General features: G+C 37.6%; 4 protein-coding genes across 11 annotated transcripts; 2 read left to right on the top strand and 2 right to left on the bottom strand.

Annotated features, from left to right (window-relative positions):
- Window positions 1–205: 205 nt before the first annotated feature.
- LOC111798308 (transcription factor BIM2-like) lies at window positions 206–3,553 on the top strand. The gene is made up of 7 exons (XM_023681369.1): window positions 206–686; window positions 792–876; window positions 1,033–1,102; window positions 1,192–1,287; window positions 1,624–2,021; window positions 2,781–2,910; window positions 3,256–3,553. The coding sequence occupies exons 1-7, from the start codon at window positions 569–571 to the stop codon at window positions 3,355–3,357; spliced, it is 999 nt and encodes a 332-aa protein (XP_023537137.1). The 5' UTR covers window positions 206–568; the 3' UTR covers window positions 3,358–3,553.
- Window positions 3,554–5,109: 1,556 nt separating this feature from the next.
- On the bottom strand, window positions 5,110–9,489 carry LOC111799296. 6 transcript variants are annotated; one of them, XM_023682788.1, is made up of 6 exons: window positions 9,386–9,489; window positions 9,097–9,289; window positions 7,540–7,629; window positions 6,615–7,287; window positions 5,560–6,050; window positions 5,110–5,481 (listed from the first exon to the last, which is right to left on the bottom strand). In XM_023682788.1, exons 3-6 carry the CDS (start codon window positions 7,563–7,565, stop codon window positions 5,373–5,375), a joined length of 1,299 nt encoding a protein of 432 aa, XP_023538556.1. In that variant the 5' UTR covers window positions 7,566–7,629; window positions 9,097–9,289; window positions 9,386–9,489; the 3' UTR covers window positions 5,110–5,372. The 6 variants fall into 6 exon arrangements, with proteins under 6 accessions (XP_023538556.1, XP_023538555.1, XP_023538558.1 ...); XM_023682787.1 differs by lacking the exons at window positions 9,097–9,289; window positions 9,386–9,489 and adding an exon at window positions 8,869–9,080 and having other exon boundaries at window positions 6,615–7,321; XM_023682790.1 differs by lacking the exons at window positions 9,097–9,289; window positions 9,386–9,489 and adding an exon at window positions 8,700–8,856.
- A 1,835-nt stretch (window positions 9,490–11,324) lies between these two features.
- LOC111799184 (D-aminoacyl-tRNA deacylase) lies at window positions 11,325–14,590 on the bottom strand. The gene is made up of 9 exons (XM_023682610.1): window positions 14,325–14,590; window positions 14,063–14,243; window positions 13,831–13,973; window positions 13,654–13,717; window positions 13,203–13,255; window positions 13,030–13,085; window positions 12,298–12,375; window positions 11,653–11,841; window positions 11,325–11,560 (listed from the first exon to the last, which is right to left on the bottom strand). Exons 1-9 carry the CDS (start codon window positions 14,430–14,432, stop codon window positions 11,473–11,475), a joined length of 960 nt encoding a protein of 319 aa, XP_023538378.1. The 5' UTR covers window positions 14,433–14,590; the 3' UTR covers window positions 11,325–11,472.
- A 1,152-nt stretch (window positions 14,591–15,742) lies between these two features.
- On the top strand, window positions 15,743–20,550 carry LOC111799278 (translin-associated protein X). 3 transcript variants are annotated; one of them, XM_023682757.1, is made up of 7 exons: window positions 15,743–15,844; window positions 15,983–16,089; window positions 16,754–16,833; window positions 18,880–19,021; window positions 19,098–19,247; window positions 19,496–19,697; window positions 20,146–20,550. In XM_023682757.1, the coding sequence occupies exons 1-7, from the start codon at window positions 15,772–15,774 to the stop codon at window positions 20,244–20,246; spliced, it is 855 nt and encodes a 284-aa protein (XP_023538525.1). In that variant the 5' UTR covers window positions 15,743–15,771; the 3' UTR covers window positions 20,247–20,550. The 3 variants fall into 3 exon arrangements, with proteins under 3 accessions (XP_023538525.1, XP_023538526.1, XP_023538527.1); XM_023682758.1 differs by lacking the exons at window positions 18,880–19,021; window positions 19,098–19,247; window positions 19,496–19,697 and adding exons at window positions 17,128–17,269; window positions 17,346–17,495; window positions 17,744–17,945 and having other exon boundaries at window positions 20,146–20,537; XM_023682759.1 differs by having other exon boundaries at window positions 15,752–15,904.
- Window positions 20,551–22,602: the final 2,052 nt, after the last annotated feature.

Here is a 22,602-nt window from a genome sequence, read left to right as displayed (position 1 = left end):
ACATTTAAATATTTTAAAGTATAAGCACTGAAATAAAATAATATTTTATTTTGTTTGATGAATGGACGGATTAAATACGAGAATGTGGGCTTCCTGGATTCAAATGTCGGCCCAAATGATTGAATATCAATTTGGGCCGGCCCAGATTAGAACTCAAAATGGATCGGCCTACAAAGAGAGATCACGAGCAAAGCATGAGCGGATGCATCTCACTGAAACTCGCTCGTGTTCGGCGGCAGGCAAATCCGGCGGTTTAAAGCGCCACAACGGCAGCTCCATTCACCGATAACTGCCTCCAGGCGGCGGCAGCTCTGCTGATCGGCCATGGCTGTTTTGTCTTTCATTTGTTAACATCAAATCTCAGCCAAGTTCCACTACTTTCCCTTTCTTTCCTACTCTTTTTCATTGCTGGTCCTCAAATTACATCATCCTTCGATCTTGGTGCTTGGAAGCGTCTTCGAATTGGTACGATTCTGTGATTCTTCTGTTTTAGGAGCTGTACAGGGAGTTGAAGTCTCGGTACAGACGATTGGAGGTTTGGACCGTCCAATCTGAATAATATCTCAGTATGAGAACGGCGAAAAGCGTTCAGGAAGACGAAGAGTACGAGGAGGACGAGCTGGTTGCTAAAAGAGAGGGGCCTGCTTCTACTTACAACGCAAACAGTAGCATCGGAAACAGCAAAGGTATCTTGTTTTAATGATGATATCAGGGAAGCTTGTTTTCAAGAAATTGGTTGTTTTCATTTAAGTTATTTATCTATTTTTTACTGTAATTGAACTTGGAACCAGATGGGAAGCACAATGATAAGGCTAATGCCATAAGGTCGAAGCACTCAGTCACGGAACAGCGCAGAAGAAGCAAGATTAATGAGAGGTAATCTCCGAACACAAGTGTTTCAAAATTGTTAAGAGAGATTATTTTGATCACAATTTCAAGGTCTATTTGTTCTATTGTTTGTGAATCATGAATATTGGAATTTCCGTCTACATTGAATGTACAGCCCCCTGAACAATCTCTATCTCGTTTCAGATTCCAGATTTTGAGAGATCTTATACCTCACAGCGACCAAAAGAGAGATACCGTGTCGTTCTTATTGGAGGTATGCAGATGCTTATTGCAATCGACATCCTGTGCTTCTGTGTGATATCTGCTTGTCTTCCACTTGCTAAACTTAATCTTTCCATGCAGGTGATTGAGTATGTACAGTATTTACAGGAAAAGGTGCAGAAATACGAGGGTTCATATCAGAATTGGAGTGGGGAACCTACTAAGTTGATACCATGGGTAAAAACCAAAGCTCTTCCTTCATTTTATTTGGGAGTTGTCATTCACTATCTTGCTCGCTTCAGCTGCTGCAATAGCTATAACAATAAATGAGAAAATATTCCCTTTTAATTGGCGATCGGGTTTATTTTGTATGTATAAGATTAGCTGTAGAAAATATGCAAGCATAGGAAATATTAGTTGTTGGTACAACATAGGCAATTTTTCAAGTGTTTAACAGCCATTCCCCCGAAACAATATCCGCGATACAAATGGTATATGATTCATAGCATAATTCGTTTAATCAAGAATCTTGTTCTGCTGAGGAAGTACTCTAAATTTTACCATGTCATGCAGAGAAATAGTCATTGGCGTATGCCGACTTTTGTTGGCCATCCCGAGTCTGTAAAAAATGGTTCTGCTTCAGGACCAATGTATTCAGGGAAGTTTGATGACAACAACATTTCAATTTCACCAGCCATGCTTGCGAGCTCACAGAATCCTCTCGAGTCCCACACAGGCAGAGATATTCTACAGGATGCTGACATCACAAATAAAGTTCCACTTCCCATGTCTCTGGAAGGAAATACTCATGCTTCTATCCGTAGTGATGGTGTTCATGATCAATCTCTCCACGTTCCAATTTCTGATGCACAGACAACAGAGTGTCCCATCACCAACAATGCATCAAGCCAACCGGAGGAGATGAGCATTCAAGGAGGGACAATAAGCGTTTCGAGTCTTTATTCAGAAGGGTTAGTTGTAAGATATTTATACTGATTTTTTTCCAAATATTTTGGTAGATGTCTGAAGTGTTAGACGAACACGACTCTCCACAATGATATGATATTGTCCACTTTGAGCATAAGCTCTCGTGGGTTTGCTTTGGGCTTCCCCAAAAGGTCTCATACCAATGGGGAGAGTATTCTTTGTTTATAAACTCATGATCATTCCCTAAATTAGCCGATGTGGGACTTTCATCATCCAACACCTCCCCTCGAACAAAGTGCACCTCCTCCTTTGGAGTCTTAGTCATTTTTTACTGCCTTCGAGGAGGCTTGACTCCTTTTATTTTGGAGTCCTTTGTTCGATATTTGAGGATTTACCAATCTATTGACACGACTAAGTTTTAGGGCATGGCTCTATTACTAAGTTTATATGATGTGTTTGTACCATTTGATTGTTGCTTGATCTATGTTTACATCTAAAGCCATTACCAAGTTCATTTGAATATTAAATCTGGAGCCTGATTTTGTAAGAACTATATAGATTTTAAAACATCAAAACAATTATTTACTATCCATTATGCGGTCCTATGACTTGGATTAGATATTTTTTTGATGAAGTTTCTTCTTCCTCTTTTATAAATGTAGTAATTATAATGATTTAACCTTTAGTAGAGCATGTTCAAACCTCCAGCATATAGGATGTCTGAATAGTTGCTTTTGGAGGCGTTCATTTGCTTGGTCTCTTCATAGGTTTTGGTAACAGCTCTGGAACTTGGTGCTGAGCAGGTTATTGAACAGCTTGACTCAAGCTCTGCAGAATACTGGACTGGATTTGTCACAGGCTAGTATCTCCGTTCAGATTGATCTGGGCAAGCGAGCGAATAAGAGAACGCCATGCGGAACCCCTATTTATAAGGTACGAAGCTGAAATCTCGAATCTTGATCTTCTGGTGTTTTGATAAGGTCGTCTAGTTCTATATATCGTCTTTCCTGATATTTTCCTTGTGGTAGTAGAAGCGGCCATTATAGAGATCGGTTTGTCTTAATCAGTTAAATTATACTTTGGTTGACTGATTTNGGTTGTCTTAATCAGTTTGTCTTAATCAGTTAAATTATACTTTGGTTGACTGATTTCCGTGATCTTCCATTACACGAATTTCATAAAACTGGATATTCTCCATTCCATAAGAAGTTATTGGAAGTCATTAGTCATGCATCATCCCATTCACTGACTGGATTAAGCTCTTCAATATCTGACCAGGAAACTGGGAATCCTCCCTCCGGCCACCCATCAATGGCACATGAAGGGGACCTGGACAGTGAAGACGACTCAGATCAAGTCAAAAAGCGGCGTAGGACATGATTATATGGCGTCTCGAGTCTCGAGTTCTCCGTGCAGTTACCATTTTTAATGTGTCATATCTATTGTACAGATTTGCGTTTTATCTTCCTTGACCTTCTATACAATTTCTTCAAACTCATATTGCTATGAGTATCAGTGTTAAGCTTTGAAGAAGGGTTATTTTTTTCCCCAGTAGAATATATAACGATTGTCTCTACTGATTTCTCCCTTTTATAATCTAAATTTTACAGATTTAATTTACAAGCTAATCTAATCTCAATTTTACATGCTTACAAGCAAAGATTGGACGATCTGATACGGTCAATTGTTCATTTCATGAATGGGTTTCTTTACCAATGTCTAATAAATTAGTGACAGAATTCAAGAACATTTCAAAACAAAGTATCGAGTGAAAACATATACACAAACCTCTAATCAGTGTTTGAAAATTGAAACTCAAAAATACCTGTAAAATGATAGAGATCTGAGAGTCAAAAATTGTTTGGAGAAGTGAGAGCTATAGCTTGTTCTTAGCTACAGGATTCCCACATCGGTAGATTTGCAATTCAATGTAGCCTTTATAAACTGGCTAGCAACACCACCAATCGCCGAGCTTGGCAATGCGAGCTTGTAACCCAAATGGGGGCATTAAAGTGGTTGAAGGTTGGCCCAGCCCACTGGGTAGGGGTCTCATGGAGTGATTCTTCTGGCCCGTCCATTCCAAGTAGGGAGTTGGGCCATTGTCCTTGGGCGAAGGCCCAGAGGCAGCTTCCCTTAGAGACGGAGGAAACGGCGTGAGGCTGGCTTCACAGAGCAGCGTGACCTCCCGCTCCTGTCGGTGGAAGGATTGCGGGCCGGTTCTCCATATCCCAATAATGCCCAATGGGTAGTCCTCAGCCTGACAACCACTTTTTTTCGAAAATTGTGTTTCTGAGTTATAAGGGCTTGTAACCCAAATGTGGGCTGTAAAGTGGTTGAAAGCTGGCTCGGCCCATCGGTCAGGGTTCTGGAGTGGTTACTTGGCCCGTCCATTCCAAGTAGGGAGTCGGGCTGTGTGGGCTTTGGGCGAAGGCCCAGTATTCACTGTCCTTAGAGCCGTAGGAAACCGCGTGAGGCTGGTTTCACAGAGCAGCGTTACCTACCTCTCCTGTCGGTGGAAGGATAGCGGGCCTCGTTCTCCTAGGCCCAGTAAGCCCGTTGGGTAGTCCTCAGCCTGACTACCACTTCTTTTTTTTTTCCATTTTTGTGCAGTCCAGTTTATTTAAGTTTATTTCCTATTTTAATCAATATAAATTGTTATATTTTTTTATTTTTAAATCAAATGAATAATAATATTTTAATACTCAGAAATATCTCACGACTCTGTGATGGAATAAATGGTCTGTTTTTGTAATAAATAATGTAATATTTGTTATGTTAACATGTTGACTTCTGATATACTACTCGTTGTAGTGTATGATTTAGATGTTCCGCTAGTTTTAGTGTAACGTTTCTTTAAACAATTTCGATAAATAAGATATACGAGATAAAGTCAGAATAAATTTTTGAAATAATCACTTAAATAATACATACTCAATGAACGTCTTTATTAATGGTGGACAATTTCCTCAAGAGAACGACTTTTCTTATCAAATGAAAGAATTGTCTCANCTAGATAAAGTCAGACTAAATTTTTGAAATAATCACTTTTCTTAATTAATGGTGGACAATTTCTTCAAGAGAACGACTTTTCTTATCAAATGAAAGAATTGTCTCATATAAGAGTTTGTGATAAAAATTTAACTCTTGTGGAAGAGTTTTGATAATATCATTCTATGCAGAGAAACTATGTCATATCGTGTTCTTATACAAATCAAAGAACAATATGAATGAGTGCAGAAACAAGAAACAACCAGAGAGAGAGAGAGAGAGAGAGAGAGAGATAGAGATATGAGGTATTACTAACACCTTAAATTTCACATAATAGCAAAGAAATAATGCATCTTCTACTTACATGTGTGAACAGAATCTACCTCTACTGATAGCAAAGAAAGCACTCAGAATCTGCAGCATAGAAGCCCCTCCCTCCATCCTCTGTACTTCCGGTAATGCCTCCTTTCAGCTTTTACCATTTTAACCGGGCTGCTATTCCATTCAGACTGTAATCTGTAAATATCATTCACCTTGGATTACAATTTAGGACAGGATAGATCAAGAAGAGAAGAGAGATTGCTTGCTACTTACATAGGGAAGGCAAAAGAGCGGGTGCTTGTCGTGCTACTTTCCGATCGAAGAGAGATGCTTCCAGAATAAGCTATTGGCCCCGAGTAAGTAACAAGGCTAGCTAATGGATCTAGAGCAGAGAAACTAGACTCGCCACTGTCGTGTGCAGTCTGGCTTGAAATTAATCGACTTGTCGAAACTTGGGTTCCGAATGCAGAATCGTTACTTCCATAACACTCCTGTGTCCCAGCGCTACTGGTCTTGGGTCCTGGGTAGTCTGAGTTGATATTTCCATGGAGTTCTTCTTCAGCATTGGCCATGGGAGAGATTGAATTGAGATTCAATGTAGTACTTCCCTTCTCAAATTCATTATTATGAGCTGAAGGGTGTTGTGTTGGAATGTTTTCATTTGGTGATTCTGCCTCAGTTCCCAGAGCAGAATTGTCATTGCAAGATTCAACGGGTTTGAAAGCTGAAGCAGGGTCTTCCGAGTTGCCTTTTTCACTAGATATCTGCCATCACAAGAAATCCAACCTACATCAACCAATTCTGAAAAACATCAAACCTGAAAAGTTCAGAATCACTTGAGCTAAAAGGGCTTCAATATTCTATCCTAATTATATATTTCAACGTTGGAAATAGAACATGAAGTGCAAGAGGAACATGTGTAACAGTTCAAGCCCAAACCCACCGCTAGTAGATATTGTCTTCTTTGGGCTTTTCCTCGAGGTTTTTAAAATGCGTCTGCTAGAGAGAGGTTTCCACACCCTTATAAATAGTGTTCGTTCTCCTCTCCAACCGATGTGGAATCTCACAATTCACCCCCCTTTGAAACCCAGCATTCTCGCTAGCACACCGCTCGGTGTCTGGCTCTGATACCATTTGTAACAGACCAAGCTCACCGTTAGCAAATACTGTCTTCTTTGGGCTTTCCCTTTTGGAGTTTCCCTCAAGGTTTTTAAAACGCGTCTGCTAGGGAGAGGTTTCCACACATTTATAAAGGGTGTTTCGTTCTCCTCTCCAACCGATGTGGGATCTCACAACATGATTAATAACTTGACCAGAAATATGCATACCTGGATACCTAGGTTGTCTAAAGACTCGGAAGAGTGACTTTCCCTAACTAGCTTTTGCACCGGAACTTGTGGTTCACTTTGATTGAGTTTTGCTTCCTCTATCTGATTCAGATCCTTGGCATCATTATGAGTACTCCAGTCCGTGGCAAAGTGATCTTCTAAAGAGATTTTTTTATTATCTGCAATGGACTCCAACACCTCAGAAGAATTCTTTTGTTCTTTTATAGAACCTTCATTTTGGTTCAAAGGCAGGGTTTTGTAGCTTGACTTCTCATCCGTACTCCTAAAGATGAAGTTGACCAAAGAAGGCACCCCTTCATCAATACAGATGTCCTTCACATCATTGACATTAATTTCCTTGTCACATACTATCATTTTCGACATTTGACATTCCATGACACTTTTGTCCACATACGAGTCTGAGGATTTCTTACCAGATGATGACATAAATGCATTAATACCTTCAGCATTATCATCAAAACAATCTACCGACGAGTGGTTAATTTTAGTGGTCAGGCAACTATTCCCACCACCAGTTGAAGATGGAGATTGAATGGCATCCTCGTGGTTTATCTTTTCTTGACACAAGAGACCAATTGGATCGATACTAACGATCTGGTGTTGCAACTCAGTATTGTAATTGCATTCAATAGATTCTGGAACACAATCTGAGCTGGTCATTGAAGAGTAAAATGGAGGGTCACTTTCTGCAGATACATAATTACAAATGTAACTTAGAACAGCAAGTTGGACAAAAGGCAGTAGATTGACGAGCGTAAATAGCACGAAAACGATAGTAAATAATCTTTCCTTTTACAAAACAACATAAGATCATTGGGTAGAAAAGCAAAGAGGGAATAATAACAGTAATAAAAATGAAGAACTTTCAAGTAGAATAATACAACACAAAAGAAATTGTTGTTACCCAGTTTCATTGTTAATACACGCCATGGAGGCAAAATGATCTTCAAAAGAATCAAACTTCAGGAAAGATAGGGTCTATCCCTAAGCAAACCTGCCATAAAACATCAATGAATTAAAACAGAAATTCTACAACTCTGTAAACTTCTGTGAATGAGAGAACGAAGAAAAAGGATGAGGTTAGAGAAAGAGACAAATATAAATTTTGTAGTCCACCGTTGTACGAGCAATCAAACATAACAACTTCATAACCAGCTTGATACTTAAACAAAGTGAAGAACAGTAGTTATTCCAAAGTAATGAATCGTCTCCTAAATATTCTCCTCAGAAATTGTTATATCTGAATTATTCTGAAGCAGAACAGGCAAATCTATTTGAATGATAATAAAGAGAAAAAGGTGAGTACAAACTGGCAAAAGCCAACTATTCCAACAGTTAGGGATACAATGAACAACATGTCAGCTCCTAGGTGATTGACTAGGTGCCGAGGTCCGGCCACTCCAGAATCACTCATTTAAGAACCATATAGAATCAGCAGATCGATATTCGTATTTTTCTATAAAAAGCAGCGAGTTTTGTATGAAAACTTAACTAAATCTCAACAAAGAAAGCTTAACCAATCAAATCAACAACAATCAGAAATATTAAGACCAAATTGATCATCCTGTAAAGAGCACATAAAGGTCATTATTACAGTCGTTATCATAGGATATCTTGCTTTAAAACATAATTAAAGAAAATTCTCTGGGCTATACGTGCTGGGAATCCAAAGCTTGTTACCAGTACTCAAAAATATAAAAGAGAAGAACGAGTGGTAAAAAAGTTGGAAGAACTTTTGAAAAGCAAACCAAACTTTCAACAGAAACATCATAACTCAAAATGATTAACAAAAGAAAAAGTGTATGAAATCACCCTTTATCAAAATTCCCCCACCCATTCTCCTTTATCTTCAACTAATGATGAAATCAACCCCAACCCTCAACCTCCACTTCAGTCTCAAGGGGGGGAAAAGGAAAGTAAATGAACAGAAAGAATTCAAAACATCAGAGAACAGGAAAAAGGAATATATGCAGACAGAAAAGTGAAAAGAATTCAAACAACAATAGAATATAGGGTTAAACGAGAAATTATGAAGAACAAAAGTATCAAAATCCATATGAAAACCTGAAACACAGATGGGGAAGAGTCGATAAAATTGAGACAGAAACCCCCTGATAATATAAAATGAATAAATGAACAAGAAACATCAAGAGGAAGACTGTAAAAAGGGACTGAAGGAGCGCCCTAGTTTGGTGATTGAATTTATGGAACAGAGAGAAAGAACGAACGGAACTGGTAATTTCTGTTAACAGCTTCAAAAAGGGCTTCCTGCCATGGCAGATTATACAGAACTTCTCTCTCTATCTCTCTCATTGCAATTAATAAAGCAAGAGAAAAACAAATGCGCTTACCAACTACGATCCCTAATTAATACTCCGCAGGTTTTAGTATTCAATTATATTCCGTTCAGTTAACACATAAACCTAACCCCGCTCTTTTCTTTCAACTTCAAATTACTTACCAAATCAATAACCTGCTCCTCCTCCTCCTCCTCCTCCTTCGCCGAAGCTCCGCCGTATGCTACGTCGCCGATCACCGCACCAGAACAATCGAAAATGCGTCCTCTGTTCTTCTCCGATTCTTCAATTCCGTGTATCGTAATTGAATGAAGTTATTATTATTGTGAACTTCGGTGACTGAACTCTTCGAGAATTCTTCAGGTGTTCACAAATCAAATATAAATTCTCAATACAACATCATATACCAGCCGGTAAATTTCATAATAACTCTCGCCGGAAAATCGAACTCACCGGGAATTACTGCAACTCCGGCAATTCGTAAGCGGCAACTGCAGTAGTTTCTACAGAATCCATTTCTTCGTCGCCAAATGTTTTAATATGCACTTTTTTTTCTTTTTGAACTAATTCATTAATTAATAATTAATTGATTTATTTCATTTTGAGTGGGGCCCACATCTAAAGATTCATCGATCCCGGCATTCTGACCTTTTATTTAAAAAATGAAAAATATAAAGAGAGTGGTGATTTGGAACGGCCGTGCCTAGAGTTGAAATCTTGAGCTCATGACTTCTGGCCGTTGGCTTTGAATGTAATAAGATGAAATTTTTGATTGTGGTGGGACAGGTGGTCCCGGAGGGTTAATGGCACACACGTGTCACGAGTAGATGGAAGCTTTCATATGACGATTGTTGACGTAATGTTAGTGGGCCCGGGGTAGTTGTGTATATTTGGATCAATTTTCAGCCGTTGATTATTATCTGACGTGGAAAATTAACATATTATAAACTAATGGTTCAAAATAAATTATTATTAAATGTTATTTAAAATTGTTTACTCAATTCTGTAACTATATAAAATATATACGTAATTATTCAAAATTTAAAAAAAAAATCCCAAATAAAAATACAGTTGAATCTCAAATAACATATTTTATTTCAACATGTTTTAATTTAATAAAAATGAAATAGTATATTTATTAATTTGATAAATTAGATCCTAAGGTTTAGTATTTTATAACGTAAAAATAACTAAGTCTAAAGTAATGATATTGACATAATATTTAACTTTTATAATACATAATGTTTAAAATTAATTTTAATTTAAAAACTATATACTAAAGTACATATTTGATTGAAGTCAATGTTTAAATAAAGCTTTTTATTTAATTTTTTTAATTTAATTTTAATGTTTAATATATTATTACGAGGAGAATATACGTTTATTCTCGAGAATTTGAGAAACTATTTTCAAAACTAAGGTTTGAATTTGATTTTTAATTTGAATTTGATTATTTTTAATTTGAATTTAATTTTTAATTGGTACTTAAGTTTTAAAAAATAAGATGTCAATTTCAACTCGAGAATTAACTTTTAATTTTATATTTAATAAGTTTTATACCTATTCAATACTTTTTAAATTTAAAAATAGTTTTATATTATTATTTTTTTTTTTTTCAATATAAATAGATAGGTAGCATTTTAAAAATAGGAACTTTTGGAAATGAAATACTTAATAACTAAAAAATACTTAATAAATTTGAGAAAAATATTTTACAGCTCATATTTGAATGGTATTTTAAAATAATGACCTAAATAAATTTAAAGCCAATAAATACTTTACTTTTATTATACCTTTTTCTTTAAATGGTTTGATATTTTAAAATATAAAAATAAAAGCAAAAGGGTTGATGACCCAATTAAATGACAAAAACAACCTCAAAGGTCAATGAGAGCTTTGTTTGGGCAGTAAGGATTTGGCCTTTTCATGCTTCAAATTTCCAATTGGGTCTGCCCTAAAGTTCGAGGGTCGACCTGCCCCGAAATTTCGAAGGGTCTCGACCTAGGTTAGAGGCGGGAGCGCCGAAAAACGGTGAGCTCGGAACATCCAATTGGGTCTGCCCTAAAGTTTGAGGGTCTGTCTGCCCCTAAATCTCGAAAGGTCTCGACCTAGGTTAGAGGCGGGAGCACCGGAAAACGGTGAGCTCGGGACATCGAATTGGGTCTGCCCTAAAATCTGAGGGTTTGTCTGCCCCTAAATCTCGAAAGGTCTTGACCTAGGTTAGAGGCGGGAGCGCCGAAAAACGGTGAGCTCGGAACATCCAATTGGGTCTGCCCTAAAGTTTGAGGGTCTACCTGCCCCGAAATCTCGAAGGGTCTCGACCTAGGTTAGAGGCGGGAGCGCCGAAAAACGGTGAGCTCGGAACATTCAAGTCGTTTTCATAGTAAAGAAAAACCAAAAATATAGTTTATTTCATAGGTAGGAGAGAGTTTTTTTTTTTAATAATATTCAAGCAAGCAAGCAAGAATAGAATGCTTCAAAATCTTCAATAACTGAAGCCTTGAAGCTAATATTAAGTGATGTTCTTCAAAAGAAGAATCTCAGTAGAAGTCCTTTGGCTTGCCAATTTTAACGCCCAGTTCACCCAAGAACCCTGTTATGGCAGTCTTCTGCCAGCTCTTGAAACTCCTGTTAAGTCGACACCAGAAGCAGATCATCACATCTCATCGTCCTCTAAGACTAGTTTTGTAGCACAAAAAGCTGAACGGACTGTAACTTACTTGTGATCGAGGTGTGCTATGATCTCTCCGCCAGGGAAAGCCGAAGTAGTAGCCTCGTACGATGCTTTAATCGACTGTTTCCAGCTCCCGCCGATGCTTTTGTCGCTTGTATTGCCATTTGAAAGCTTTGGATCTTCCATTGGCAAGGAATATCCAGAGAGCAAGTGGCTCACCCAAACTCCATCTTTTCTGAAAGTATTCAAAGAAAACATACATACATATATAAATTTCCAAAAACCAAGGGATAAAGTAGTGTGTAACAGCCCAAGCCCACCCTCCTTAGGCCTAGCGTCCTCGCTGGCATACCGCTCAGTGTCTAGCTCTGGTACTATTTGTAACAGCCCAAGTCTTGGCCCATTAGGTATTGCCATCAGCCTCACGATTTTAAAACGTGTCTGCTAGGGAGAGGTTTCCACACCCTTATAAAGAATGTTTCGTTCTCCTCTCCAACCGATGTGGGATCTCACAATCCACCTTCTTCAGAGCTCAGCGTCCTCACTAGCACTCGTTCCTCTCTCCACTCGATGTGGGATCTCACGTTAAAAATGTGCACAGACAAAAGAAAAAACTAATTAATAGCAAACGAAGGCCTGAGAGATGAACACATTAACTGATGAAAGGATAGCCTAACTGGCCAATACTTACAGAACTATGTCCATGTGACGAGGTGCATAATGTCCACCCCCGATACCAAGAAGAACTTTATTGTTCTTGCTATGTTCCCTGATTCATGATGGCAATGCAACATTATTTAACGCAAGAAACATTTAGAAGAACAGATATTCTTGTTGAGGAAACGATAATACAAGACCAAGTATATCTTAGAGGGAGGGAAGAATATATAGGCATGGAAATCAGGAAGCTATTGACACCAATTCCAAATGAGGGGGAAATGACAATACAAAGAGAAAGAATTAGCTCCAGCAACATTTTACCATTGATCTTAAAAACAAGATTACTAGGTTAAGGGCGACTTATACTTTCGATAAAATCTTGCAAGAAGCTTGATCTATTGAAACGATATAACATAAGCCACCTGGATTGTAACGACCCAGATCCACCGCTAGCAGATATTGTCTTCTTTGGGCTTTCCCTTTCGGGCTTCCCCTCAAGGCTTGAAAACGCGTCTCCTAGGAGAAGGTTTCCACACCCTTATAAATGGTGGTTTGTTCTCCTCCCCAACCAATGTGGGACATCACATGGATAGAGCGATTACGGGATTAAATAGAAGTTGAAAAGATCACAGAACTAAGTAACTGAACAAAGGCTAGGCAATGAACTTCAATGATAAATCATGAGGACAACTTGTTTATAACAAAGAGTTGAAATTTAGTGGTAAATATTAGGAGAAAATAAAAACTGTATCAATCTATGCACCTGTTCCAATTTCCGACATCGATTCCTCCTCCAATAGCAAGTCCTTCCCAGACTAGCTGCAAGCATCCAAAATGGTAAATCGGTAAGGAATAATGTCATCGTTGCGTCGTGAAAATTATGATAACAGGAAAAAAAGAGAGCCCTAATGATCATCCAGGAAAGGATTACTCAACTAGAGCAATAACTTTGGCAGCATCTTGCCTACACCAATAATCCTCGGTACTGCCTATACACCAAAATCAGAGAAAGAAACAATTCATTTTGATCAGAAGTAGAATATTGTATTTCATAAGCAAATAATCTTGTGAGCACTTCAATATATGCACTCAAGGAATTGATATTAGTTCATCAATATAAATAAATGCACAACATTGATCCAATCTGTCCCAAATGACATGAGAAGCTCTAAAGTTAACATGAACAAACCAACATTCAAATTTACAATAACTGGGGTAGGAGATTCAAACCTCTTGGACCCTGTTAAGCTATGTCATGTTTGAACTCTAGCACTTATGGATATCAATCAATCGAGAAAGATATAACAAACAGCAGCACAAGCAAGAAACCAAGCTAAAAAAATCCTCAGATTCATGATACACGCATAAAACCAAAAGAAACACTCACCAATTTCCAGAAACAGGGTTCGTTTATTTGTAATAGGTCCATGATGAGTACCCTCCAACGTAATCTACAATCAATTTCTTTAGAAGTTGAAACTAAAATTCACAAGAGTAGTACAGAGTTTGCATTTCATCAGCAAATGACGAACTACAAAAGAAACAGAAGAGAAATATGGTTAACCTCAAACTCTGGCACTAGATTATGGGATTCTGCAATGGTTTTCAAGAGCCTCAGCCAGGGGCCTATACGAGGGCTCGGCGGCGCCGCCCATCCAGGCTTCCCTCCTTGCAGCGGAACTTCTCCATCCAGCAGATGAGGAACCCCTTTCGAACGCAACAATTCACAACCAAAATTAGGGTTCCGAATTCCGATTCATTTCCGAAACGAGGTAAAAAGAACACAGAAATCGTACCGATCGGATGAACAGTGAGAGCAGGACGATTCGAAACGGCAGTATGACGGCTGAAGAAAATGACCTCGTCCACCACCTCGCCGGTGAGCTCCTCCCATCGATTATCGAGATCGTCCTCAGCCACAATGCTCTTATCGTGTAGCAGTAACCTCACATCTCGATTAGCGAAGCTTTTTATATCCTGAAGAACAGAAGAATCGGATTAATCGAAGGGGGAAACAGAAACGCTTCAGGTAGAAATGGAGGGATAAGTTCAGAAGACCTGGAGAGAAGGGCCAGGGCTCCATCCGGGCATGGCGAGGAGCTCATTAGCGGGATTGATGGATGCTGGATCGATCGTCGTTGCCACCAGTAGCGTCACCATGGTCATCTCTTCGTTGGCGGCTCCGTGAATTGGATGTTGCAGAATGATGGAGCTTTTTGAGGCTGCGAATGGAATTTCTATGGGCGCATCAGCCAACGGTTTCTTGAGATTCTGTCCGGCGCCTCCGTGTCACGTTTGGTTTGGCGGTTGCGACCGTGGCAATGCATTCTGTTTCCCAGATTGGTTGTCTTCGCCGCCGTTTTACATACCATAAATACACAATTTTGGTCCAAATTTTTTATTTTAAAATATTTCAAATTCGATTCTAACCATTTAGTTTTTTATTTCCAAATTTAATTTTATAAATAATAATTTAGGGAATGATCCGTTTATAAATAAATAATACTCTGTCCATTGACGTGAGGCATTTTGAGAAGCACAAACCAAAGTTACGAGAGCTTATGCTGCAAGTGGACAATATCATACCACTGTAGAAAGTCGTGTTCGTGTAATATGGTATTAGAGTCGTGCCCTAAACTTAGTCGTGCCAATAGATTGGTAAATCCTTAAATATCGAACAAATGACTCCAAAAGAAAATGTTTCGGGTGATGAAAGTCCTACATCGGCTAATTGAGGGAATGATCATGACTAAGACAGTAAGATGAGGCCATAAAAAATGACTAAGACTCTAAAAGAGTCGAGCCTCAATTAAGAGGAGGCCGCACTTTGTCGAGGGGAGGTGTTGGATGATGAAAGTTCTACCTCGGCTAATTTAGGGAATGATCATGACTAAGACAGTAAGAGGAGGCCGTAAAAAATGACTAAGACTCTAAAAGAGTCGAGTCTCAATTAAGAGGAGGCCGCACTTTGTCGAGGGGAGGTGTTGGATGATGAAAGTTCTACCTCGGCTAATTTAGGAAATGATCATGGGTTTATAAACAAAGAATACTCTACTCGTTGTGCCTTTTGTGGAAGCCCAAAGCAAAGCTATGAGAGCTTATGCTCAAGATGAACAATATCATACCATTGTGGAGAGTCGTGTTCGGTTAATATTTTATTTTAAAAATATATTTTAAAATTTCAAACTATGTTTAAAAATACTGTAAACTTTAAAAGTTTCATTAATATTAGTAAACTTTATAGGATGGGTCAAAAGTCGAGAGAGGAGAGATATAACAACTTTCTGATATAATTGATATGGTGTTATGTGTTGAGCTATGTTCAAGTTGATTACTCTAATATTTTTTATAAATAAATATTTTTATGATAATTCATTAATTACTCAAAATTAAAATTAAAAAATAAAAATTTACTTAAAATTTTAAAAATTAAAAAAAAAATTCCAATTTACTAATTTGTGGTGTATGGAGCGGAATTGGGCGCGAGGGTGTCCCGAAGGGACAGATGTTCTATGCTACGGGATTTCACAAGGCCGCTCTCATGGCTGCCAAACCAAAACCCCAGCTACTTCATAAAAGTATTGATCTCTCTCTCTCTCTCTCTTTCTGTCGATTAGGGTTTTGAGCAATCAAATCTGGTTGAATTTTGCAAATCTATTTCACTATCATCTTTCGTTTTCTTCTGGTCTGTGGTTACAATCTCAATTTGTTGGCAGTTGCAGGGACAGCGGTGGAGAGCTCACCGAAAAGAGCGAGGACATTATCCACTCAGTCCTCCATGAAAGACGCCTTCGCTAAATATGCTGAGTACCTTAATAACCTCGTAAGTTCATCATTTTCTCCGTAGCTATAGTTGTTGCCTCATTTCTATTTCTCTACGACGATTTCGCTATGAAGCTGAATGTTTCTGGAGATTGAATTTTTATTTTGTTGTTGTTGTTGTTGTTGTCGTCGATTGCTTTAATTTGTTTACTGTTTCTGATCATTGGCTTAGTGGCTTGGATTGCTGTCGTTGAAATGCAATGTAGTTGATTTAGCCGATGTTTCTAACTTTGCGATTGTTATTATGGAGCCATTTGTTGATTATTCAGTATTAAATGCTATTCTGGATAATTAGTCGGGGTTGGGGTAGAATAATTCGCTATAATGCTTGAGTTTGCATCAATTTATTGAAATTTCTNACTATGGAGCCATTTGTTGACTATTCAGTATTAAAAGCTATTCTGGATAATTAGTCGGGGTTGGGGTAGAATAATTCGNTTGGAATTTGTGAAGAGCCCGTTCATATTGTATAAAAGCATATTTGATCGACTAAGAGGTCAGAGGTTTGAAACTGTAACAGCCTAAGCCTACCCNTTAAATGCTATTCTGGATAATTAGTCGGGGTTGGGGTAGAATAATTCGCTATAATGCTTGAGTTTGCATCAATTTATTGAAATTTCTTTCCTACTTGTTTGGTTCATATATTCAATTGACTAAATCTACAGAATGATAAACGGGAAAGAGTGGTGAAAGCAAGCCGTGATATTACAATGAACAGCAAAAAGGTCATTTTTCAAGTACACAGGTAGGACTATACCTCGGTTGTTAATATCCATTTGTTCAGTTGTTCTTCGTGTTCTTAGTGTTCTTCGTGTTCTTCGTGTTCTTAGTGTTCTTACTTTTTTCATATAATATTATTTGGCTGTCTTCTGTTTTCAACCTTTGAGATTCTTGAACGGTTGAACACATCAATCTATAAAATTTTTCACTTTGATCCATTTTGAATTCATGGTCTAGTTGTTGGTACAAACTCATGATGAATATGAATATATATATTTATATGTGGAAATGTGGCTTAGTAGTATGATTATTAAAACAGAATCAGTAAACAAAACAAAGAAGAAGTTCTGGAAAAGGCAGAAAAGGACTTGGCAGATGTGACAACTCGGCATGTGTCCCGACTTGTAAATGAACTACAGGGAACCGATTTCTGGAAGCTAAGGCGAGCATACTCACCAGGGGTAACCTTTCTGTCTTTTACCGATTTTGGCCAGAAATTTAACAATAAGTTGATTTGCTTAGCGTTGGCCTCTGCAGGTGCAAGAATATGTTGAAGCTGCAACGTTATGTAAATTTTGCAAAACAGGAACTCTTTTGAGTCTTGATGAGATAAATGCTGTATTGCTACCCCTCAGTGATCCATCACTTGAGCCTTTACAAATTAACAATCTCGACTACATCTTGGGGGTTAGTATCAAAGATCTGTTTCTTTTCATGGAATTATTTTGTTCAAAATGATTAGCACAAAAATACATTATGTGCAAAGAGATCAGTAGCATTCTTTGATATGTACTTGTTGTTCGGTCAAGAATCGCTAGAATCCAACTGATTATTACGACTACTGAAAACGGATAAACAAGTGAGGTCGCAAATGGTTTTGTTAGTACATGTTAAACCCCTGTTTTAGAATAAGAGATGATAAATGCTCAATACAGCTTGCAGATTTGACTGGAGAACTGATGCGGTTAGCAATTGGTCGAATATCAGATGGAGAACTTGAGTTTGCTAAGAAGATATGCAGATTTGTTCGTGACATTTACCGTGAGCTCACTCTACTAGTCCCGCATATGGACGATAATTCTGATATGAAAATGAAGATGGACACCATGCTTCAAAGTACGATGAAGATAGAAAATGGTATTTCTCTAAACGTTCATCTGTTTGATATTCTGAGCATGAACTACTTCATTTGTGCATTGAAAGTCAGAAACACGTTGAACGAGAATGTTTCTAACTAGTAGTGATTGGAATTTGTGAAGAGCCCGTTCATATTGTATAAAAGCATATTTGATCGACCAAGAGGTCAGAGGTTTGAAACTGTAACAGCCTAAGCCTACCCCTAACAGATATTGTCTGTGGCCCATTACATATCACTGTCAGCCTTACGATTTTAAAACGGGTCTATTAGGTAGAGGTTTCCACGCACCTATAAGGAATGCTTCATTCCCCCCTCCAACCAATGTGGGATCTCACAGTCCACCCCCCTTGAGGGTCCAGCATTCTCGCTGGCACCCCGCTCGGTGTCTCTAGTTATGATACCATTTGTAGTAGCCCAAGCCCACCGCTAGCAGATATTGTCGACTTTGGTCCATTACGTATCGTCGTCAGTCTCATAGTTTTAAAACGCGTCTATTAGGAAAAAGTTTCCACACTCTTATAAAAAACGTTTTGCTCCTCCTATGGGATCTCATAGAAACCCTATACNGTTGTTAATATCCATTTGTTCAGTTGTTCTTCGTGTTCTTCGTGTTCTTAGTGTTCTTAGTGTTCTTCGTGTTCTTAGTGTTCTTACTTTTTTCATATAATATTATTTGGCTGTCTTCTGTTTTCAACCTTTGAGATTCTTGAACGGTTGAACACATCAATCTATAAAATTTTTCACTTTGATCCATTTTGAATTCATGGTCTAGTTGTTGGTACAAACTCATGATGAATATGAATATATATATTTATATGTGGAAATGTGGCTTAGTAGTATGATTATTAAAACAGAATCAGTAAACAAAACAAAGAAGAAGTTCTGGAAAAGGCAGAAAAGGACTTGGCAGATGTGACANGATTATTAAAACAGAATCAGTAAACAAAACAAAGAGGAAGTTCTGGAAAAGGCAGAAAAGGACTTGGCAGATGTGACAACTCGGCATGTGTCCCGACTTGTAAATGAACTACAGGGAACCGATTTCTGGAAGCTAAGGCGAGCATACTCACCAGGGGTAACCTTTCTGTCTTTTACCGATTTTGGCCAGAAATTTAACAATAAGTTGATTTGCTTAGCGTTGGCCTCTGCAGGTGCAAGAATATGTTGAAGCTGCAACGTTATGTAAATTTTGCAAAACAGGAACTCTTTTGAGTCTTGATGAGATAAATGCTGTATTGCTACCCCTCAGTGATCCATCACTTGAGCCTTTACAAATTAACAATCTCGACTACATCTTGGGGGTTAGTATCAAAGATCTGTTTCTTTTCATGGAATTATTTTGTTCAAAATGATTAGCACAAAAATACATTATGTGCAAAGAGATCAGTAGCATTCTTTGATATGTACTTGTTGTTCGGTCAAGAATCGCTAGAATCCAACTGATTATTACGACTACTGAAAACGGATAAACAAGTGAGGTCGCAAATGGTTTTGTTAGTACATGTTAAACCCCTGTTTTAGAATAAGAGATGATAAATGCTCAATACAGCTTGCAGATTTGACTGGAGAACTGATGCGGTTAGCAATTGGTCGAATATCAGATGGAGAACTTGAGTTTGCTAAGAAGATATGCAGATTTGTTCGTGACATTTACCGTGAGCTCACTCTACTAGTCCCGCATATGGACGATAATTCTGATATGAAAATGAAGATGGACACCATGCTTCAAAGTACGATGAAGATAGAAAATGGTATTTCTCTAAACGTTCATCTGTTTGATATTCTGAGCATGAACTACTTCATTTGTGCATTGAAAGTCAGAAACACGTTGAACGAGAATGTTTCTAACTAGTAGTGATAGGAATTTGTGAAGAGCCCGTTCATATTGTATAAAAGCATATTTGATCGACCAAGAGGTTATGGGATCTCATAGAAACCCTATACCCTCACGAGTTGAACTAAAAAAGAAATAATGTAGCTATGAGCAATATATGGGTTATTGTCCATGCCTGACAGGCAGTGGGCTGAAAATCATTAATTCACTAAAGACTAGTAAATTTTGGTAGTTGTGGCCCAAGGTTGGGAATGGGCTTCATTAGTTTACTCAATTTAAGCCTGACTTGGAAACTCTTAATCTGAAATCAGATCAAATGTGATTCATATCTTTCACATATCTCAACCTGTTCTTACACTTTGCAGCTTGCTTCAGTGTTCATGTTAGAGGATCAGAATACATGCCACTACTTGGATCGGAAGATCCCGGTTCATTCTTGTCAGGGATGCCCGATATCGAGCTTTAAAGTCATTTTTGCCTCTCGGATTGCTCCAGGCATGCAAAATCTTTGTTAGTAACCAAGATTAACTTCTGCAAAGTCACGTATTTTGCTGTCGATTGTTTTGTTTTGAAAATGAAAACACTTGGGAGGTAGGAGGATAAACATTCTTATCATGCCTAAACAGAGATCTAGAACATCAGTAGGAGAAAGCTTAGGACTTCTGCAAATGTTTGTCAAGTTAGCCCAAGTGGGCCATGAACATCCTGTATTTTCTTCACTTCTTATTTTATTTTTATGACAGTTTAATTAGGTATAGACATTCTTTGCAATAAATTTGGGCCAAAGGTAGTAGGTTTTGTGGGCCAATCGGCTGGTGGGGAGACCAGTACATGAGGAAGCAAGGAGGTGATGGTCGCAGGAAACATGTTCCTCTTGTCCCTTCATTTTTTCTATTATATATATATATATAAACAAACAAAAATAGGGTAGTGATCAACTAGATCACTATATTATTGTTTATAAAAATATATTACAATTCAGATAAGAAAGTGGGAGCTAGGGAAGTTGGAAGACAAATTTTTAGTTCTAACTACAATAAATTATTAGTTATTTTTTATTTATTTTTTTTTTTTCGAGTTCAACATTTGTTGGACAAATGGTGTGATCTCCCACGTTGGTTGGGGAGGAGAATAAATCACCCTTTGTAAGGGTGTGGAAACCTTCCCTCAGGAGATGCGTTTTAAAGCGGAAGCTCGAAAAAGAAAGTCCAAAGAGGACAGTATCAGCTAGCGGTGGGCCTGGGTCGTTACAAATAGGAAGTATCATAGATATAGTTATCATGTGGTTAGAATTAATGAAAAGTTTACTCGAGAAAAAGTGTGGCTTATATTATTTATTACGGGTGAGCTTGTTTACCACACGTTTTCTTCAATTTCTTGTACGAGCATTGCTCAATGACTAAAACATCATTTTCTTCCTTTTTGAATTTAAAAGTTCAAAAAATTACTTTCACTCTTTTTATCTATATGAAGATAATTATTTTTGTCGATCGAATTTATATTTAAAGTAAATAATATCTAATATTCAAATGAAATGATTATTATTTTGATGGGTAATATAAAATTTTGTAAATATTTTTAAATGAAAAAAAAAAAAAAAAAAAAAATCTCCAATTTCAATCTTCCGACGTGGACCGCTGACGTGGCAACGACGAGGTACCAAAAACGACCCTTCCCAACTTCCAAAAGCTTTCCTTTAAAAAGAATAATAAAAAATATCTCACAACTTTATTTATTATTTAAAATTTATAAATAATATATTTAATCTTTTTTTAACCTTTTAAACACGTGGATTATCGTTAACATTTATCAAAGAAAATAAAATAATAAAAAAAAATAATCAGCAAAATACAAAATATTTTCTTTAATTTACGCAAAAATAATACTATTAAATTTAAATTCCAAAAATACCCTCATTACTCCCTGCGACTCGTTTTCAGCCGGTGGCGCCGCCCCGGATATCACGTGCGCTTACTACTGGTCCCACGTGACCGCGCGATGATATCGAAAAACCCCTCTGATTTCCGGTCAAACGCTTTGACCGTTGAATTTTACAGTGGGCCCCACGCTATACTATAGGTGTAGACGTAGACTAGCATCCACTAATCTCAATTAGTTCTTAATTAATTTAATTACCTAATTAGAAAAATAATAAATATTTTAATTGAGCACGAGAGAAGATTTTCCCGGTGGGAAAAAGGCCATTAAATACATTATTAATTATATTAATTATATTAATTAGGATAAAGTTGTTTAATTAGTATAATGACCCGTTACACATAATAATTTATTAAACATTATAATTCTCGTGCAATAAGACATGAGAAAAAAAACATTAAATTTTGAACGGGTCATAAGTGTCTTATTCACTGAACATGTTGGAATTGTCATGTTTTAAATTGAAATAAAGTACAGAGCTAAATAAATCAGACAATTTATTTCAATTTGTAAAATTTTAAATTATGAAGTTTTAATATTTAATGAACAACAAGTGAGTGCCGCACAATTCGTTCTTACGTCGCCTACGGCCAAACGACGTATTCTCGAGCCTCTAGTCTCGATTTTAGAAAACGAGGGCAGAGAGAGATTTTCGAAATAGAGGTTTTGAAAGAGGTGTTATATATGCAAGCAATATAGTAACAACAACCGCTCACAGTATATGACACTATTGGTAAGGAGAAGTTGACAATGAGGCATTTTATGTCTAGCGGGCATAGACATGATTTGTGTGAAACGGCGTACTTTTTAAAAATACAAAAGTAAAACCCTAGAACATGGAAAGACATAATGGGTTTGGCTTGTCATGGGCATGCGGTCATGGG

Source organism: Cucurbita pepo, chromosome LG07, assembly GCF_002806865.2.
Source record: "Cucurbita pepo subsp. pepo cultivar mu-cu-16 chromosome LG07, ASM280686v2, whole genome shotgun sequence".
Taxonomy (NCBI): Eukaryota; Viridiplantae; Streptophyta; class Magnoliopsida; order Cucurbitales; family Cucurbitaceae; genus Cucurbita; species Cucurbita pepo.
This window is presented reverse-complemented; position numbering and strand designations above follow the sequence as displayed.